Source organism: Nicotiana tomentosiformis, chromosome 5 (genome assembly GCF_000390325.3).
Source record: "Nicotiana tomentosiformis chromosome 5, ASM39032v3, whole genome shotgun sequence".
Lineage (NCBI taxonomy): Eukaryota > Viridiplantae > Streptophyta > Magnoliopsida > Solanales > Solanaceae > Nicotiana > Nicotiana tomentosiformis.
Genome location: NC_090816.1, coordinates 23,816,427 through 23,831,458, shown reverse-complemented (window position 1 = coordinate 23,831,458; position 15,032 = coordinate 23,816,427). Strand labels below are relative to the sequence as shown.

Here is a 15,032-nt window from a genome sequence, read left to right as displayed (position 1 = left end):
ACTAATGAGTTTGAGGCTCTTCTTCAACTGAAATAGTAAGTTTATTTGAGTAAAATCTTGAATTTATTTGAGTAAAATCTTGATTTTATTGAGTAAGTTTTGTTTTCTTTAGAAAATATTAACTTAGCAAAATAATTTGGTATCAAAAATTTGCTTTCTGCAAAGAGTCTTAGAGCCAAAAAGTAAATACCAAATTAATTTTGTAGGCATTTGAATATTGTATGCTACTGTTATTTTGAAATATTCTTTCAGTGAAGTGTTTCTTTTCAAACAAAATTTTTGAATTAGGGCATTTTTTTATAGACTAGAGTGAAATTTCAAACTTGTTTAATTTAATTAATACTTATTCTCATAGTAGCTATACTAAGCAGTAAGCCTTTGTTATAACTTGAATATGGGAAATTTTTTATTCACAAAGTGTCGTAGTATAACTTTAATATTTTTGCAGGGTTTGTCGTTTGCATATTACAAGACAAGATCAATTATATTATGTTTTGCTGAACTAAAAGCCTCTTCACTTCAAGGATAAAAAATTTCATAAATTGGTAAGTGTTCCTATTTTAAAGGGTATAATTTATCTATTTTAAATGTTGTATTTTCTTTTTTCTTGATAGAAGGGGTGTGATTGAGTGATTCCCCTGTTATATTTTCTTAGTGTTGTTCTTGATAGAAGGGGTGTGATTTCACTATTAAAAGTTTGTTTTTATTCTTGATGGACACTTAAATTGAATTGAATCATTGTTTTGTAGGAAGTTATTGTTCTTGTAACTTGAGATGGACGTATTTTTGACGAGGTTTAATTCTTCTCAACCAAGTTCTAGTTTTAGAGAGAATTTCTCCCGTCTAGTCGATGAATTTGATATGGAATCACTAAATCCCGACCCCGGAGAGAGAATACCCATTGATAAATATAGCCTTAGAATACGAGATGAAGTGAGAAAATACTACATTAAACAAGGGTCTTGCCAACCGGTTGATTACAAATTCCCTAAAACTTTATTCGGAAAGAAAATGCGTTAATTTAGTTCGGGTTGGTTTAAAGATTCAAACTCTAGATGGTTGAAGTATAGTGTGAAGAAAGATGCGGCATTTTGTTTATGTTGCTATTTATTCAAGAATGATTATGTCCATGGAAGCACGGGTGACTCTTTCACAAAAATTGGCTTTAGGGCTTGGAATAAATCTTCGGAAAGACTTGCTTTACATGTTGGTGAAGTAAATAATCTCCACCATAAGTGTTTCAATAAGATGCAAGACTTGTCTAATCAATCTCAGTCAATTCAAGTTGCTTTTAACACGCAATCCGAGAAACAAAGAAGTGATGACCGAATTCGTTTAAATACCTCAATTGATGTTGCAAGGTTCCTCTTGGAATTTGGATTGTCTTTTCGAGGTCACGATGAAAGTGAATCTTCCAACAATAAAGGCCTTTTTCTAGAGCTATTGGAATGGCCTGCAAAGAGGCTTCCGGATGTGGATAGAGTTATATTAAAACATGCTCCAAAAAATGATATGATGACTTCACTTTGAAACAATATATTCTTTACTATTGAAACACTCATTAAGTCCATCCAAAATACATGGACAAGGATATGATGGAGCTAGTAACATGCAAGGAAATGTGAATGGTCCTAAAGCTTTAATTTTAGAACAAACTCCATCGGCATATTGTATTCATTGTTTTGCGCATCAATTGCAATTGACACTTGTAGCTGTGGCTAAAAAATATAAGGAGGTGGAAACTTTCTTTGCTATAATTGCTAACGTGTTGAATGTAGTTGGAGCATCTTTTAAGCGTAGATATCAACTTCGTGATCATCAAGCAGAATTGTTGGAGAAATTGCTAGAGAGTGGTGAACTTCAAAGTGGGAAAGGATTAAATCAAGAGCGAGGGCTTCAAAGGCCAGGTGATACTCGTTAGGGATCACATTGTAGAACGTTGGATAACTTTGTTGTTTTATTTTCATCTATTATTCATGTGCTTGAGGTGGTTGAATGTGAAGGTTCTGAGGCTGATGATAGATTACAAGCAGAAGCGTTTTTGAGTAAAATCAATGCATTTGACTTTGTTTTCTTGCTTCACTTGATGTTGAAAGTGTTGATGATGTCGAATGAGTTGAGTAAAGCTTTGCAGAAGAAAGAGCAAGATATTGTTAATGCCATGGTATTTCTTGACCTCACAAAGGAAAGGTTGCAAGTAATGAGAGAAGATGGATGGGTGTCATTGATGGATGAAGTCTCTTCATTTTGTGCTAAACATGATATTGTGGTAACCAATATGGAAGAATTCTATATTCCTGGAAAGTCAAAGCGTAGACCTTCTACTATTACGTATTCACATCACTTACGTGTTGATCTTTTTTATTCCGTGATTGATTTGCAGCTTCAGGAGCTTAACAGTCGTTTTGATGTTGTGAGTGGTAACTTGCTTCTTGGTATGGCTAGCTTGAATCCGGTTAATTCATTTGCTAATCTTGATAAGGAAAAAATAATGACATTGGCCAAGTATTATCCAGATGAGTTTGGCAAATTGAAGCTTCGAGATCTTAGTCACCAACTTGACACTTTCATATTGCACATGCGACGTGGTGACCTTAGGTTTTCTGATTTGAAAGGAATTGGTGATTTGGCAAAAGCCTTGGTTAAGGCAAATCTTGCACAGAGTTATTCACTTATTTATTTACTTGTAAAGTTAACTCTAATTTTACCTGTTGCGACTGCAACGGTGGGAAGAGCATTTTCATCCATGAAGTACATCAAAGATGAATTACGTAGTAGTATTAGTGATACATTTTTAAATGATTGTTTAGTTTGTTACTTTGAGAAGGAAGTATTTACAAATGTAAGATGCTATTATTGACCGTTTTCAAAATATGAAAGCGCGTCGAGTTCAAGTATGAACAAATGATGTACTTTTGTTATATTAGTATCACATTGATGATATTCAATAATATTAAAGTTTGTATTTTGCTGATAAGTTATCATATATGTTATTATAGAGTTGCGCCGAACTTTATCACTAGTAATTGATATGTTTAAGACAATAATGCCCTCGTCCTGCTCAAATCCTAAGTCCGCCTCTATTTGAGACCCGGAGGATCTCATCTTTTTTAGCTCAAGTCTTAGAAGAGGCAGAGGGAGAAATTTCTTGCTCAAAAAGAAAACCAGCAGCTGAACCGACCTTTAATTAATGCTTATGCTGATATTTGATAAGTTCTGACATGTTTAGCTGGGAAGTGTTTGTAAATTGGGTCTTGTCAATTGTTTTTGGTTTTTTTAAGCTATTTATATTAGATAGTGGAAAAAATATGTATAATTTTTATAAATAATATATAATATAAATATATATATATTTAATTATTATTTTGAGAACAACCGTACATTGTCATTTTTCTTTTCTTTTTTTAAATTAGTGGTAGATTGTTCTAGATGGATTCCAAATTAAGGGCCATGTTGTTTTTTGTCATATACACTTTAAGTCTTTGCTAACTGTGGAGTACTATAAAACTAAGGGATAATTTGTTTGGGCGCAAAAAAAAAAAAGCATCAAGTTTTGCATATAACATTTGGTTTTCCATATAGAACTCTGCAAGAGAAAACAGCTATATGACCAAATAAATGTTTTTTACTCTGTTTCATTTTATTTGGTATTATTTTTTTATTAGGCGGTTTCAAAAATAATACCACATTTCAAATTTTTAATGAGAAATTTTTATAATTAAATAAATATTATGACATGTTTAAAATCATAGATTTTTAAAAGTATTATTGTTATACAAATATTATAGCATACTTAAGACCATAAATTTTAAAACTTCTTTTTATTATTAAAACTTTGTGTCAAGTCAAACTCGACTAGCGAAGTGAACAAGCATTTTCACTAAACAGCGGTAAAATATAAACAAATAGATTGGTAACCAAGCCTTTTCATGAAACAACTCGGTCATTTACTTATATTTAAATTGTATTGTATATCTAAGTGGGCCTTTGGACATAAGAATTGTAAAATAAAAAAAAATGAAAAAAAAAAATCAAGTGAAAATATTATTTGAAAATTAGAGTTGTGTTTGGACATGAATATAATTTTGGATTGATCTGAGTGAAAATTTTAAAAAATAGCTTTTTGGAGTTTTTTAAATTTTCGAAAAATTTCAAAATGTAGTCAAGTGAAAATTAGAAAATTTATGACCAAATATTGATTTCGAAAAAAAAGTGAAAAAAAAACAAAAAAAAGTGAAAAGTTTCTTATGTCCAAACGGGCTCTAAGTATAGATTTTGATTTTGGGAATTTGTACTGAATTGACACTTTATATTTTCGGGGTAATAATAGTTAAGCAATACTGAATATATGCACAAAACGTTGTTATATGAGTTTGCTCACATTAACAATCTCAAATTCAAGTAAAGCACGATAAATCAACGATGAATGTAGTGTCAATTCACTTATGATGTAAGTTAATCGAATATAATTGGTTCGTATACTCAACTCAATTAGTTTGAGATTAATATTGTTACTAAATTCTCATTCGATATGACAGAAAGAGGGCGAGTACAATCATATACTACAAGGATATGATTTTTGTTTTTATTAACAAGGGAATCGCAACCGTTATTTTTTAATAGCCCGCAAATTACATAAAAACATAAATTATGCTAGGCAAGTTACGTTTGACAAGCTAGACCAAGAGATATGCAAGTGAGTATCGAACCCTAAATCAAAGTCCCATATGCTCAACAAACTCGGCCACCTTGAAGGGTAATCCTTTACGGCTCTTATAACTTGAAGAAAGTAAATTGACAAAATAAGTCTTTATTTTATTTATATCCATCTCTTACAAAAAATATGTGTATATAACTAAAATAAGGTGCGAAAAGTTAAAACCCTTTTAGGGGTTTGTAATTTTGTATAGACCAACGAGCGGCCGCTGAACATCCTAAAAAACATTCAGCTCGTTACCTCTCTGCCCCTCAGTAGACTCAAAGACAGAAAGAAGAAAAAAGATGAGCAGATCGGGTCAGCCTCCGGATCTCAAAAAGTAATGTCTACAATCTTTACATATTTTTCCTCTTTTCTAAATGTTAATGTTCATAATCTAGCTTAATTTCTTACTCCTTTATAAACTGACCTTTGTGTTTTTTTTCTTCTTTGGTTAGGTATATGGACAAGCAGCTCCAAAGTAAGTTAAAACCCTTTTGCTTTTACCTCTGATATTTAACCCCCTTTTATTTTTTTATCCTTATTCTGCATCTTGATTTGGATTTTACTTATGTTACTTTTAGTGGGTATTTCTTCAAAATATAGTCTTTTAAACTTACTTAAGTTGTTGAACTTTGTGTGATTTATTTGCTTATTCTTTTTCTGATACTTGTTTAGAGTTGAATACAAAAAGTTAGGTTTTTAGTGATATATTGTTTAGGGTTTAAAGTTTTGGGCATAGAGGACCACTTTTATGGCTTATGTATACTCTTGCTATTCTTTTTCTATTATATTTTAACTTAGTTAGGTTTTTGTTTGTAATAACTTTTGAGACACCTCTTTGGACTTAATTTCTCTTACTGTACTTGGTATTGCTTCAAAATACCATTTTTTTTGGATTTGGTTAAGTTCTTGAACTTTGTGTGACGTTCACTTTTTTTTCCTGCAACTTATATAGGTTTCTGGGGAATATTGTTTTAGTAGCACTAGTCTAGTAGTTAAGGTTCCCAAGGCTTTGTTTTAGTGGTAAGAGTGCAGCTTGTGATGTGCACGTTACATGTTCGGGCCTTGCGACAAAAACTTGGTATTTGAGTGGAGAAGGATAGATGAGCGGGTCTATTATCCGCTGATTTTCGAGTCGTATGCCACTGACTCTTGGGGATATTGTGTATAAGAACAAATTAGTTAAGTTGCACCTAATATAGGGTTGAAAAGATATTGTTTAATATTTAAGGTTCAGGGCACTTAAGGCCGCATATGTTTTATGTATTCTCTCGCTCTTGTTTTTTAAAATTTAAGTTCTTAGGATTATGGCATAAGTAGGTTAATTTATGTATTCTAACGCCACGTGTTTGAGTTCACTCCCTAGCACTTCATCACCCTGGTCCCTTAGTCTTAAAAGATAAATTGTTGAGTATTAGAATGAAATATGTCCGAACAAAACGTAATGGATATTGAGGATTCATATAGGCAACTCCAACTAATTTGGGTTCAAGGCATAGTTGTTATTTGTTTTTGTTTCCAGAATTATCGAGACTGTAAAACCTTTCTCTTCCCTTTTAACATTGATGCTTCTCAGGTTGTACGACAAGTGCTGATTTTGCATTTCAAAACATTGCAAATGTTTTATCTATGTTTGCATGTGAGGAAAAAATTAAGAACTGAAGTGCAGTGGCGTATCAACTACATCTAGCATGTGAAGAAGAGTGACTTTTATTTAGATGGACATGTTAAAAAGCAAGGCAAAGTGCATCTAAATAAAAAAGTAAGGCAAAGTGAAACACAAGATGGCTCTTTGTATCTTGAAACTTTGCATTTTCAATGCAGTTTACTGCCCACCATTATTTTGTCTCTTCAAGTGCAAGCCTTGCAGGGTTTACCATATACATTTTGTTGAACTAACAGAAAAAGAGATATCTTAACCCAAAGGAATTTCATTTAATTGGTGTAAGAAGTTGCAGTACGTGTACTGTTTAAGGCAATGTTCATTGTCTGAATCGCATAACCTGTTTTATTAGCCAATTTCCTTCATGAGGTTGCTGTGCTGAATGAAGTAACGTTGTATACCTTTTGCAGTCAAGTTGAATGCCAACCGCCTAGTTGTGGGGACTCTTCGTGGGTTCGATCAGTTCATGAATTTGGTTATTGACAACACTGTTGAGGTTAATGGCAATGAGAAGAATGAGATTGGCATGGTGGTGAGTCCCTGCTACCAGTTTTTACTCCCTCCCTCTCTCCTAGTTATAAATTTGGCTTTGTAAAACTGTGGTATATAATCAATTCTATTTTTATCTAGTCTTGGAATTCTTATATTTTGCTGAAAATTTTGTTTTCTAACCTTCTTAGCGCGTAGTTATCTTAAAAGCTCGTAGGTTCTAGAAATCCCTCAACTATTATTGTCATTATTTTTCACCTTGGTGCATGATTGATCTTGCAGGTTATTCGGGGTAATAGTGTGGTAACAATTGAAGCACTGGAGCCTGTCGCCAGAGCACAGTAATATGGATGATGCGATCAGTAGAGGGATCTTTATCTTTAGTAAAAGATGTTACTGCTCTTTTGAAACCTAAACTACTTGTGTATTATACTGGGATTAACCAGTTTTTGACTATATATAAGTTTGACCGTCTATTTCTCTTCCAACTTTTGTTATCATTGAGTTGTGTGCTCTTTAGTTGGCGTTTTTTCTCCATATTTTAGGAGTTGTGAGGGAGCTTGCAAGCAGAGGCGAGTGTATTGTTTGTAGGCTCAAATACACCTAATATTTTCGACATGGAACATAAATATCTATGTGACACTAGTAAAATTTCAACAAATATTAAAATTCTGAAACCTACAAGTTTTAACTATTAACCTGCCTCTGTTTACAGTTGATGGATCCTCGGATTGTTAGTATTATACAAGTTCAATACTGATCCCTTAGGTCTATTTGTGAGTGTTTATTAGGTGGTGTAAATTTGGATAATCAATCATTCAAATAAGCCTAAAAGAATAGTTGAAGACTTGAAGTGGGCTATATGGATCTTCTATATACACTAGATTAGAGCGTGTTTTATTTTTATTTTGATAAATACTGTTTGATAGCGTAAAGAGTGATATAGTAACTCTTGCTTAAAAAGTATTGCTCTGAGACGAAGATAAAAATCACTTGTAAGATTCGTTAACATTTCTCAAACAGGAACACTTGCAAGACATAAGAATTTTTGCATTTTATCATTGCAGAGATAAAACTAACATTTAATGCTTTTTGCCACATAAGTATGATGAGATAGTATTTCCTAAGCAATAAAAAATCATGTCAGCATATGAATGGAATTGGTATCTTCTCTGCTGAAAGTATAGCAGCATATGAATGGAATTGAGAGATGGCTGCGATAAAATGAAAGAATGGAATAAGCAGAAAAGCTCATTACTCTTTCCGGCCGGCAGAACAAACACTTCCAATTATAGTATGTTTCACTTTGACAAATACTATTTCTCAGCGCACAAAGTACAATATTCAGCTGAAGTACATGTATTTTATGTCATGGTAACGGAATAAACCCCATATTGCTCATGTAATGCATATCCACATGTTGATCTCCACTCATTTTCTTCAACTTTCCAATTTTGCACTGAAAAAAGAAATCTAAACAGAGATATAAACAGGGTGTTAATAATGAGAGAAATTAAGTGAAGAATAAATTACAAAAAGTTCCTTCATTTGCTCTTTTCACCAATTGCACTTTATTTCCTCATAAATCACATTTTACAGATAATGCCAACATCTGAAGAGGCGTCATTTGGGATTACACACATGAACATGTATTCTGATTGATCAAAAGACGAGTATTTATTAATCATAACTGCTGGAAAAGTGCAGGATATCCAGGCATACTCAGACATTCAATTCTCCAACTTCTTCCTCCAAGCAAAACGGATTCCATTTTGGACTCTCGAAACAAAATCATCAAAGGTTTTAGTTTCCTGCAAGTTGTAAGTCGACTCAATCGACAATACACTATGGTGGGTCTAACAGGACAAATGAAGCTGTATTGCGAAAAAAAGAATAAATAAACCAGGAAATTTATTCAATCTTTAAGAAAATGAAACCACGCCTCAACTAAGCTCAATCAAAAATCCTTACCAGAAAATGCACTAAGAAACCACAAACCCAACATTTATGAAGTTATAGTATCATGGGCTTGCAACGCAAGAAACAAACCTGATCCCTGTCCACTAAGACTGCTCGGACACCTTCAGCAAAGTCGTTCTGTAGAGCAGATCTTATAGCAATGCGATATTCAGTTTTCGAAAGGAAGAAGTATTTATTTTTCATTGATTTGTCATAAGCCTTCACTAATGAAATCATTCTTAATGCATTCCAAGTGTAAGTATTTCTTACAAAAGCATAAAAGAATATTTGTAGTGCATAAAGCAAAAAATAAGAATAGGAGATCTATAAATACTGCAAAACACCAGAATAACCACACTATTAACCTTTATTCTGTTTCAATGGTATCTAAAGAAAACTTGCCAAGTTGGTACCTTATAGTCGTAACAAGTTTTTTTCATTAGCCAGACCAATCCCATTCCACGTCTAGAAAAAATTAAAACTATATATCAGATTGTGAGAAGAAAAACTTTAGCTGACAAACCATTTACTATTAGCACAAACATGGGCAGCCATTACGCATCCATCATATACGTCTTTGGAACCATCCGCGCAATCTATAGTACAACCTGCATATGCTCTTTCTTTTACAGTTAGAATCATGAGTAGTTCCTAACTGCATGGTGGTAAAAATAAAATATAGCCTGATAGAAGTATTTTTTCTCTTAAGTAAACACCATTATAAAAATAATATAAATTATGAAACATATGTTCTTAAACAAGTCAGCAGTTTGAAAACAAGACAAAAGTTAATCAACCTAATGGAGACCATCTTCATCATTTCTAGTAAAAGAAGTTGGATAGAAATCACTCACATGAATGCATAAATAGACATGAGAAAATATAGGGATTTAAAATGGTAGAACCAAACCGGACCTTCTTCATTCGTTCATATAGAAATGATGGTTGCGACAAAATGAAAGAATGGAGTAAGCAAAAAAAGCTCATTACTCTTTTTGAGGGGCAGAACCAAATTGATGCACATATTGAAAACTGAATAAAATGTCCTAACGTTTCATTCCGATCAATGTCAGAATTGTTATCAAGTGCCTCAAGGTAACTGCAATGGAGTGGGAAACATAAACTAAATTAAAGACAGCTCTTTTTTGACACAAATACAGAACATGTGCAAAACACACTGATTTAGTCCTTTTCAACCAAAGAATACTTTGTTGTGCTGTAATAATGAAACATCAACATCAAAGTGATTTATTAACCGATAGTAAAGCTAAAGGATGAAATAGTACGTCATGACATCTTGCTTGAATTTGATGATTTCTCTAAGCATTTGCCAAAAGCATGGACTATACTTTTTTTTTGTGCAAATAAACCAGAGATGAAGTTGAAGTATGACCAAGCGATTATTGGAGATAAGATCATGAAAAAACAAAAGAACACGTCAAATAAAGAAAAGCTAATTGAGACACCTATAGAGATATAGGAAAGGGGAGAAAAGGAAATAATAAAAGCACAGAGATTTAAGAACTTGACAAACTTGATATCCCACCAGATTAACAATGGACCTTCTACCAAAGTGTTTAACATTTTGATCATCTTGAAGTCCCAGGAGGCTATCGTCTTTGAGAAACTGTTGATACTTATGACACTTGAATTGATCCATAAAACCACAAAATTCTTTGTTAATCTCCTTGCACAATGGATTCAACTTATTATCATTCAAGCATACAATAACTAAATACTAATCCTTTGTAGCTGGATAGGAAACCATTTTAATATATCCAACGTCTAATCACCAGATACTTGAAACCAAAGCTCAGTCAACTCATTCCCCAGTAATTAGCAGATATTCTTACAAAGTCACTCTGTGGCTCCAAAATTGAGTATGCCTGTTTGGATGGGCTTAAAAGCTAGTCAAATCAGCTTTTAAGCAGATTTTAATTTGTGAAAGTGTTTGGCAACCAAAAAATAGGCTTAAAAAAAGTTAAAATCTGCTTAAAAAAAACCAAAACCAATAAGTTGGAAAATCCAACTTTTTCTAAATTGGCTTAAAAGCCATATTGATTTGACCAAGGATATTACATTCTTATCCCTTATATTTTTTCTTAATCCCGAAATTACCCCTAAGTAAAACCCTACAACATACTATTTTTTTTCTCCATTCTCCAATATTTGTAATTTCTTGAAGTTCTTAACGTGAAGCAAATAATAATTTTTTATTTGAACGTGAAGCAAATAATAATTTTTTAAATAATGTTTGATACATTCCAATATTTTGTAAATATTGTTCTTTTAGTTTTTTTTTTGGTTCCATAACATTTAATTTTTTTGGTCGTTGAATCCTTTCTTTTTTTAAAAAAATTAGTGTAACTATATTCTAAAATCAAATCATTAAATGAATTTACGTGCTACCCTGAATTTGAAGCTATGAACGAAAAATATAATATTATAGTCATCATCTTCTTTATAATGTTAACAACTTTAAGAATATTTCAATCATTTTAACAAGAAAAAGTGTTTACCAGCACTTGTTTACCAAACACTTTATCAGCTTATTTTAAGTTTCAGCACTTTTATCCAAATACGTAACTGTTTATTTATAAAACAAGTTTCAACACTTATAAAGTGCTTTTAAGCACTTAACTTAAAAGTCTCATATTTTAAGTCAATCCAAACGGACTATATCTTGTGGCAAATAAGGAGCATACGACATGTACACTCAAACAAAAGACGGAGCATTAAGAATTAGCAAATTGTTAATATGGAAAAGAAAAACAATTCCTTGTAAATATGGGAAGGGTTTAGAATCTCTTTAATTAGGAGTAGGAATTGCTTTCTTTTTCTCTTTGGATAGCTTGTAAACTTTGTTTAAAACTCAACATGCTTAGGGAATAATCAAGCAATTCTATTCGCAAAGTATCTAATTTTACTTCTTCTCTTTTTATACACTTCCTGAATGTTTACGTTGGTATAATCAGCCAATCTACATCAACTCCGAACATAAGCTCATCGAATTTTGTTTCCCTCTCCTAACAAGAATCCTGAAACAAAAATAATCAGTCACCAATATGAAGGAAAAGAAATAGAACAATATAACTAACCTTTCAACCATGTAACTATCTTTAAACTTCGGAAAACTCAGGAAAAAACCCAATTTTTCTGTTAAAATACCATTTTATATTCCAAAAATTGATATTTAATTTACGAAAATAAAAATCACAGTAAAATAATAAGGGTTAAATGACGAAGAAGGAGAAGACAGATGAACTTTGAAGAAAGCGAAGAGGGTGAAGCAGAGCAAAATTATGGTAAAACAGAGATGGAACTGCAGTGGAGTGCAAATGTTTCAATCCATGAGATGGGTCTCAAAAAAATAAAAATTAATGAGCTGGAACCCAAAAAAAGAGAGAAACAAAATCTGAAAACAGAAAATACCTAATTTTAATTCTAAATCAAATAATGATTATTGTCTAAATAAACGCGTGGACTAGAGTGGATAGCTCAAGTGGTAAGAGGTTGTGAGTTCGAATCACACCGAAAGCAAGGTGGGTAGTTCTTGGAAGAAAGGAGTCGAGGATCTATCGAAAATAGTCTCTTTACCTCATGGCAGGGATAAGGTTTGCGTATACACTACCCTCCCCAGACCCCATTAGTGAGATTATACTCAGACCCCATTAGTGAGATTATACTGGGTTTTGTTGTTGTTGTCGTGGTCTAAATAAACGCGCGCCAAATCAAGACCGGAAATGAAGCTTCGCAGTACAAATTAATGAAGTGAACTTTGCAATTCGATTACTTTGATCAAAAAAGGCTAGAGCGGCGAAGAACCACAACCGAAACCCAATTTTTCCCCTCAGAAAGCTTTCACATTTTGATTAACCTATGAATACAAAGTAGTGCAAAATCCACAGGGAAATGGAGTTGTAACTTGTGTCAGCAACGCATGTAGCGGTGACTGCTGAGTAAGCGTAGAATGACACTAATAGACACAATTAGTACACAGTTGCATGTGAAGTGACGAAAATAACCCTCTGTCAACAAGCAAGGATGTCGACGGAGAGCTGCTTCTGCGCTCTTCTATATAGTAGGAATTCCATTCTATTTAGGTACTAGCTGCACGGGCCAATAACATTGCTAAACAATACATTATTGTTTCAAATTAAAATGAGAAATTTTCATAAAGCACTGTTGAGAGTCAAACTCAAAACCTGTGAGAGTTTATTATTTTTTTGTTTCAGTTTAAAATAATTAATTTTTTATTTTAATATTATATGTAAATTTACTATAAAATTTAAATATAGCTATGAATGCTAATTTTTCAAAGTATATATAGCAACAAATAGTAAATATAATTATATTATTGTATCGCATAATTCTTTCAAAAGAAATTATATTTATATTGGTCCTAGCTATTATCTGGAAAAAAAAATTTAAAAGAAATTTATTTCATGATCGTGTTGACTAAATAGCACGAGTTTCTGCCTAACTTATATGTTTTGACAATAAAAAATTTTAACATCATAGAAAACATCAGTTTTTATATATTATTTCAAATGAAAAATGTGACCGTTCAAATAAAAAAAATATTTTAGATTGTGTGCTACAACCCAAGAATTATTACGAAATTGTCCCCTTTATTTTACCACTTTCTTTTTGCGTCCTTTATAAATTGGCTGAGAACTCTCTTTTTTTCAACATTTGATCATCAAATTCTTTTAGTTATCTTTCACTTTTGTGTCTACTTGTGATTGAAAATTATTTTTTAAAAGTATAAACTTTATGTTGGTCCTCAAAGAATCGAATGGAAAAGTAATATATTTATTGGTAAAGAAATTCAATATCATCTAACTGGTCTTTGTTATCACTTTTCTTCATATTTCTTTAAATGTATTTACATTAGCTTTCCATTTAATTTGCAAAGTAGCTTTTTCCTTTATACCTATGTCTACTTCAATCTATAGTTCTAAGACAATTATGTTATTAGTATTGATTGACGACTTTGCATCCACATGTTCAACCAAAGAAGTTTTAAAAGAACCCAAAGTACCTAACAATGGCAATAGAATTAATAAAATCAAGCACCTATTAGTTTAAATCTCTTCATAAGTCCTGGTAAGTAAAATTAACATGCTACACTCCTTTCTATTTGTCATTACCAAAAACTTTTTGAAAATCTTTGAAATATATTTTCATACATGGTTGAATTGAAAATTGTTTAATCTTTGAGTTTTTACTTGTATATAAAATGATCATCTCTTTAAAACTATTCCCTTAGATTACAGTAATTAAAATATCACTGTTCAAATTGAACAAAAATAATTTATCACAGTAAGAACAATAAAAATAATTGCCAGTACAAATATGGATGCAAGAACCTAGTGATAATTTTTTCTCAATGAAGATCGACTCCTCTTCGAATTATATGCTCTTTTCTTGATTTTTCGCTCTTTAAATTTCAAGCAAATTGAGATATTAGAGAAGGATGATATTTTCTAGAAATAATTTTTTTTTAAAGTTTTGATCATCCTAAATATCAATTATCCATATCACACACCTTTAAACAAAATGAGATATTAGAGAATAAATGTAATTTCTAAAAGAGCCTTTGGTTTATCCTTTTTTTAAAAGTGTTGATCATCCTAAATTTCAGTTAATCCTAAATGGCTAAATCCTAAACGTTAAAAGAAGAAGATATTAGGGGGAAAATCTAATTTATATTTTACTTGTACTTTCTCTAATTTTACTTAAAATTTTTAGATTATCGGAGTTAACAAGTTTACTCTAATATCAAATAGAACAATTTTTACATTTTCTATGTAAGTTTAGTTGGCTACGTTTTTGCTTATGCAAACTTTACTACTTTTTCTAGTCCCTATTCCATAATGTATTTTTTACAATTAAACTAACTCTTCCTAGCTATATGTATCAAAGAGGTTAAACTAACTAAATAGGAAATGAAATATTAAGGCGGCAATAAGTTATGTGTAAAATAAAGAATTCAAATGGGGCCCAGTGTTGTAGTATGTGTTTACGTGTGACAAGATGGATGTTTCGGGGCCCACGTTTAAGAGAAGATGTACTCCACTATATCTCTTCAGCCCACTTTTATGTGGTTTTTCTGTCCAAGCAAGGGAGAGTACAAATATAATGCAATAATGTACAACAGTACTAAAGCAGATAAATCATGAAATACCAAGAATGCCTCATGACAGGCAAGCATGTTGA

At 32.0% G+C, this 15,032-nt stretch overlaps 3 protein-coding genes across 7 annotated transcripts; 2 read left to right on the top strand and 1 right to left on the bottom strand.

The window, feature by feature from the left end:
• The first annotated feature begins 1,609 nt into the window (after positions 1-1,609).
• Positions 1,610-2,860, top strand: LOC104089541 (uncharacterized). Its single transcript, XM_033654390.2, has 2 exons — positions 1,610-1,907; positions 2,004-2,860. Exons 1-2 carry the CDS (start codon positions 1,610-1,612, stop codon positions 2,858-2,860), a joined length of 1,155 nt encoding a protein of 384 aa, XP_033510281.2.
• Positions 2,861-4,741: 1,881 nt separating this feature from the next.
• Positions 4,742-7,339, top strand: LOC104089539 (probable small nuclear ribonucleoprotein G). Its single transcript, XM_009594468.4, has 4 exons — positions 4,742-5,036; positions 5,155-5,177; positions 6,773-6,894; positions 7,134-7,339. Exons 1-4 carry the CDS (start codon positions 5,002-5,004, stop codon positions 7,194-7,196), a joined length of 243 nt encoding a protein of 80 aa, XP_009592763.1. The 5' UTR covers positions 4,742-5,001; the 3' UTR covers positions 7,197-7,339.
• Positions 7,340-8,089: 750 nt separating this feature from the next.
• On the bottom strand, positions 8,090-10,933 carry LOC108943982 (uncharacterized). Of its 5 annotated transcripts, XM_070202081.1 has the most exons (4): positions 10,345-10,875; positions 10,097-10,158; positions 9,726-9,909; positions 8,090-8,662 (listed from the first exon to the last, which is right to left on the bottom strand). In XM_070202081.1, the coding sequence occupies exons 1-4, from the start codon at positions 10,468-10,470 to the stop codon at positions 8,582-8,584; spliced, it is 453 nt and encodes a 150-aa protein (XP_070058182.1). In that variant the 5' UTR covers positions 10,471-10,875; the 3' UTR covers positions 8,090-8,581. The 5 variants fall into 5 exon arrangements, 1 of the variants encoding a protein (XP_070058182.1); XR_011415977.1 differs by lacking the exon at positions 9,726-9,909 and adding an exon at positions 8,901-8,961 and having other exon boundaries at positions 8,090-8,630; positions 10,097-10,873; XR_011415975.1 differs by lacking the exon at positions 9,726-9,909 and having other exon boundaries at positions 8,090-8,961; positions 10,097-10,933.
• Between the last annotated feature and the right edge of the window lie 4,099 nt (positions 10,934-15,032).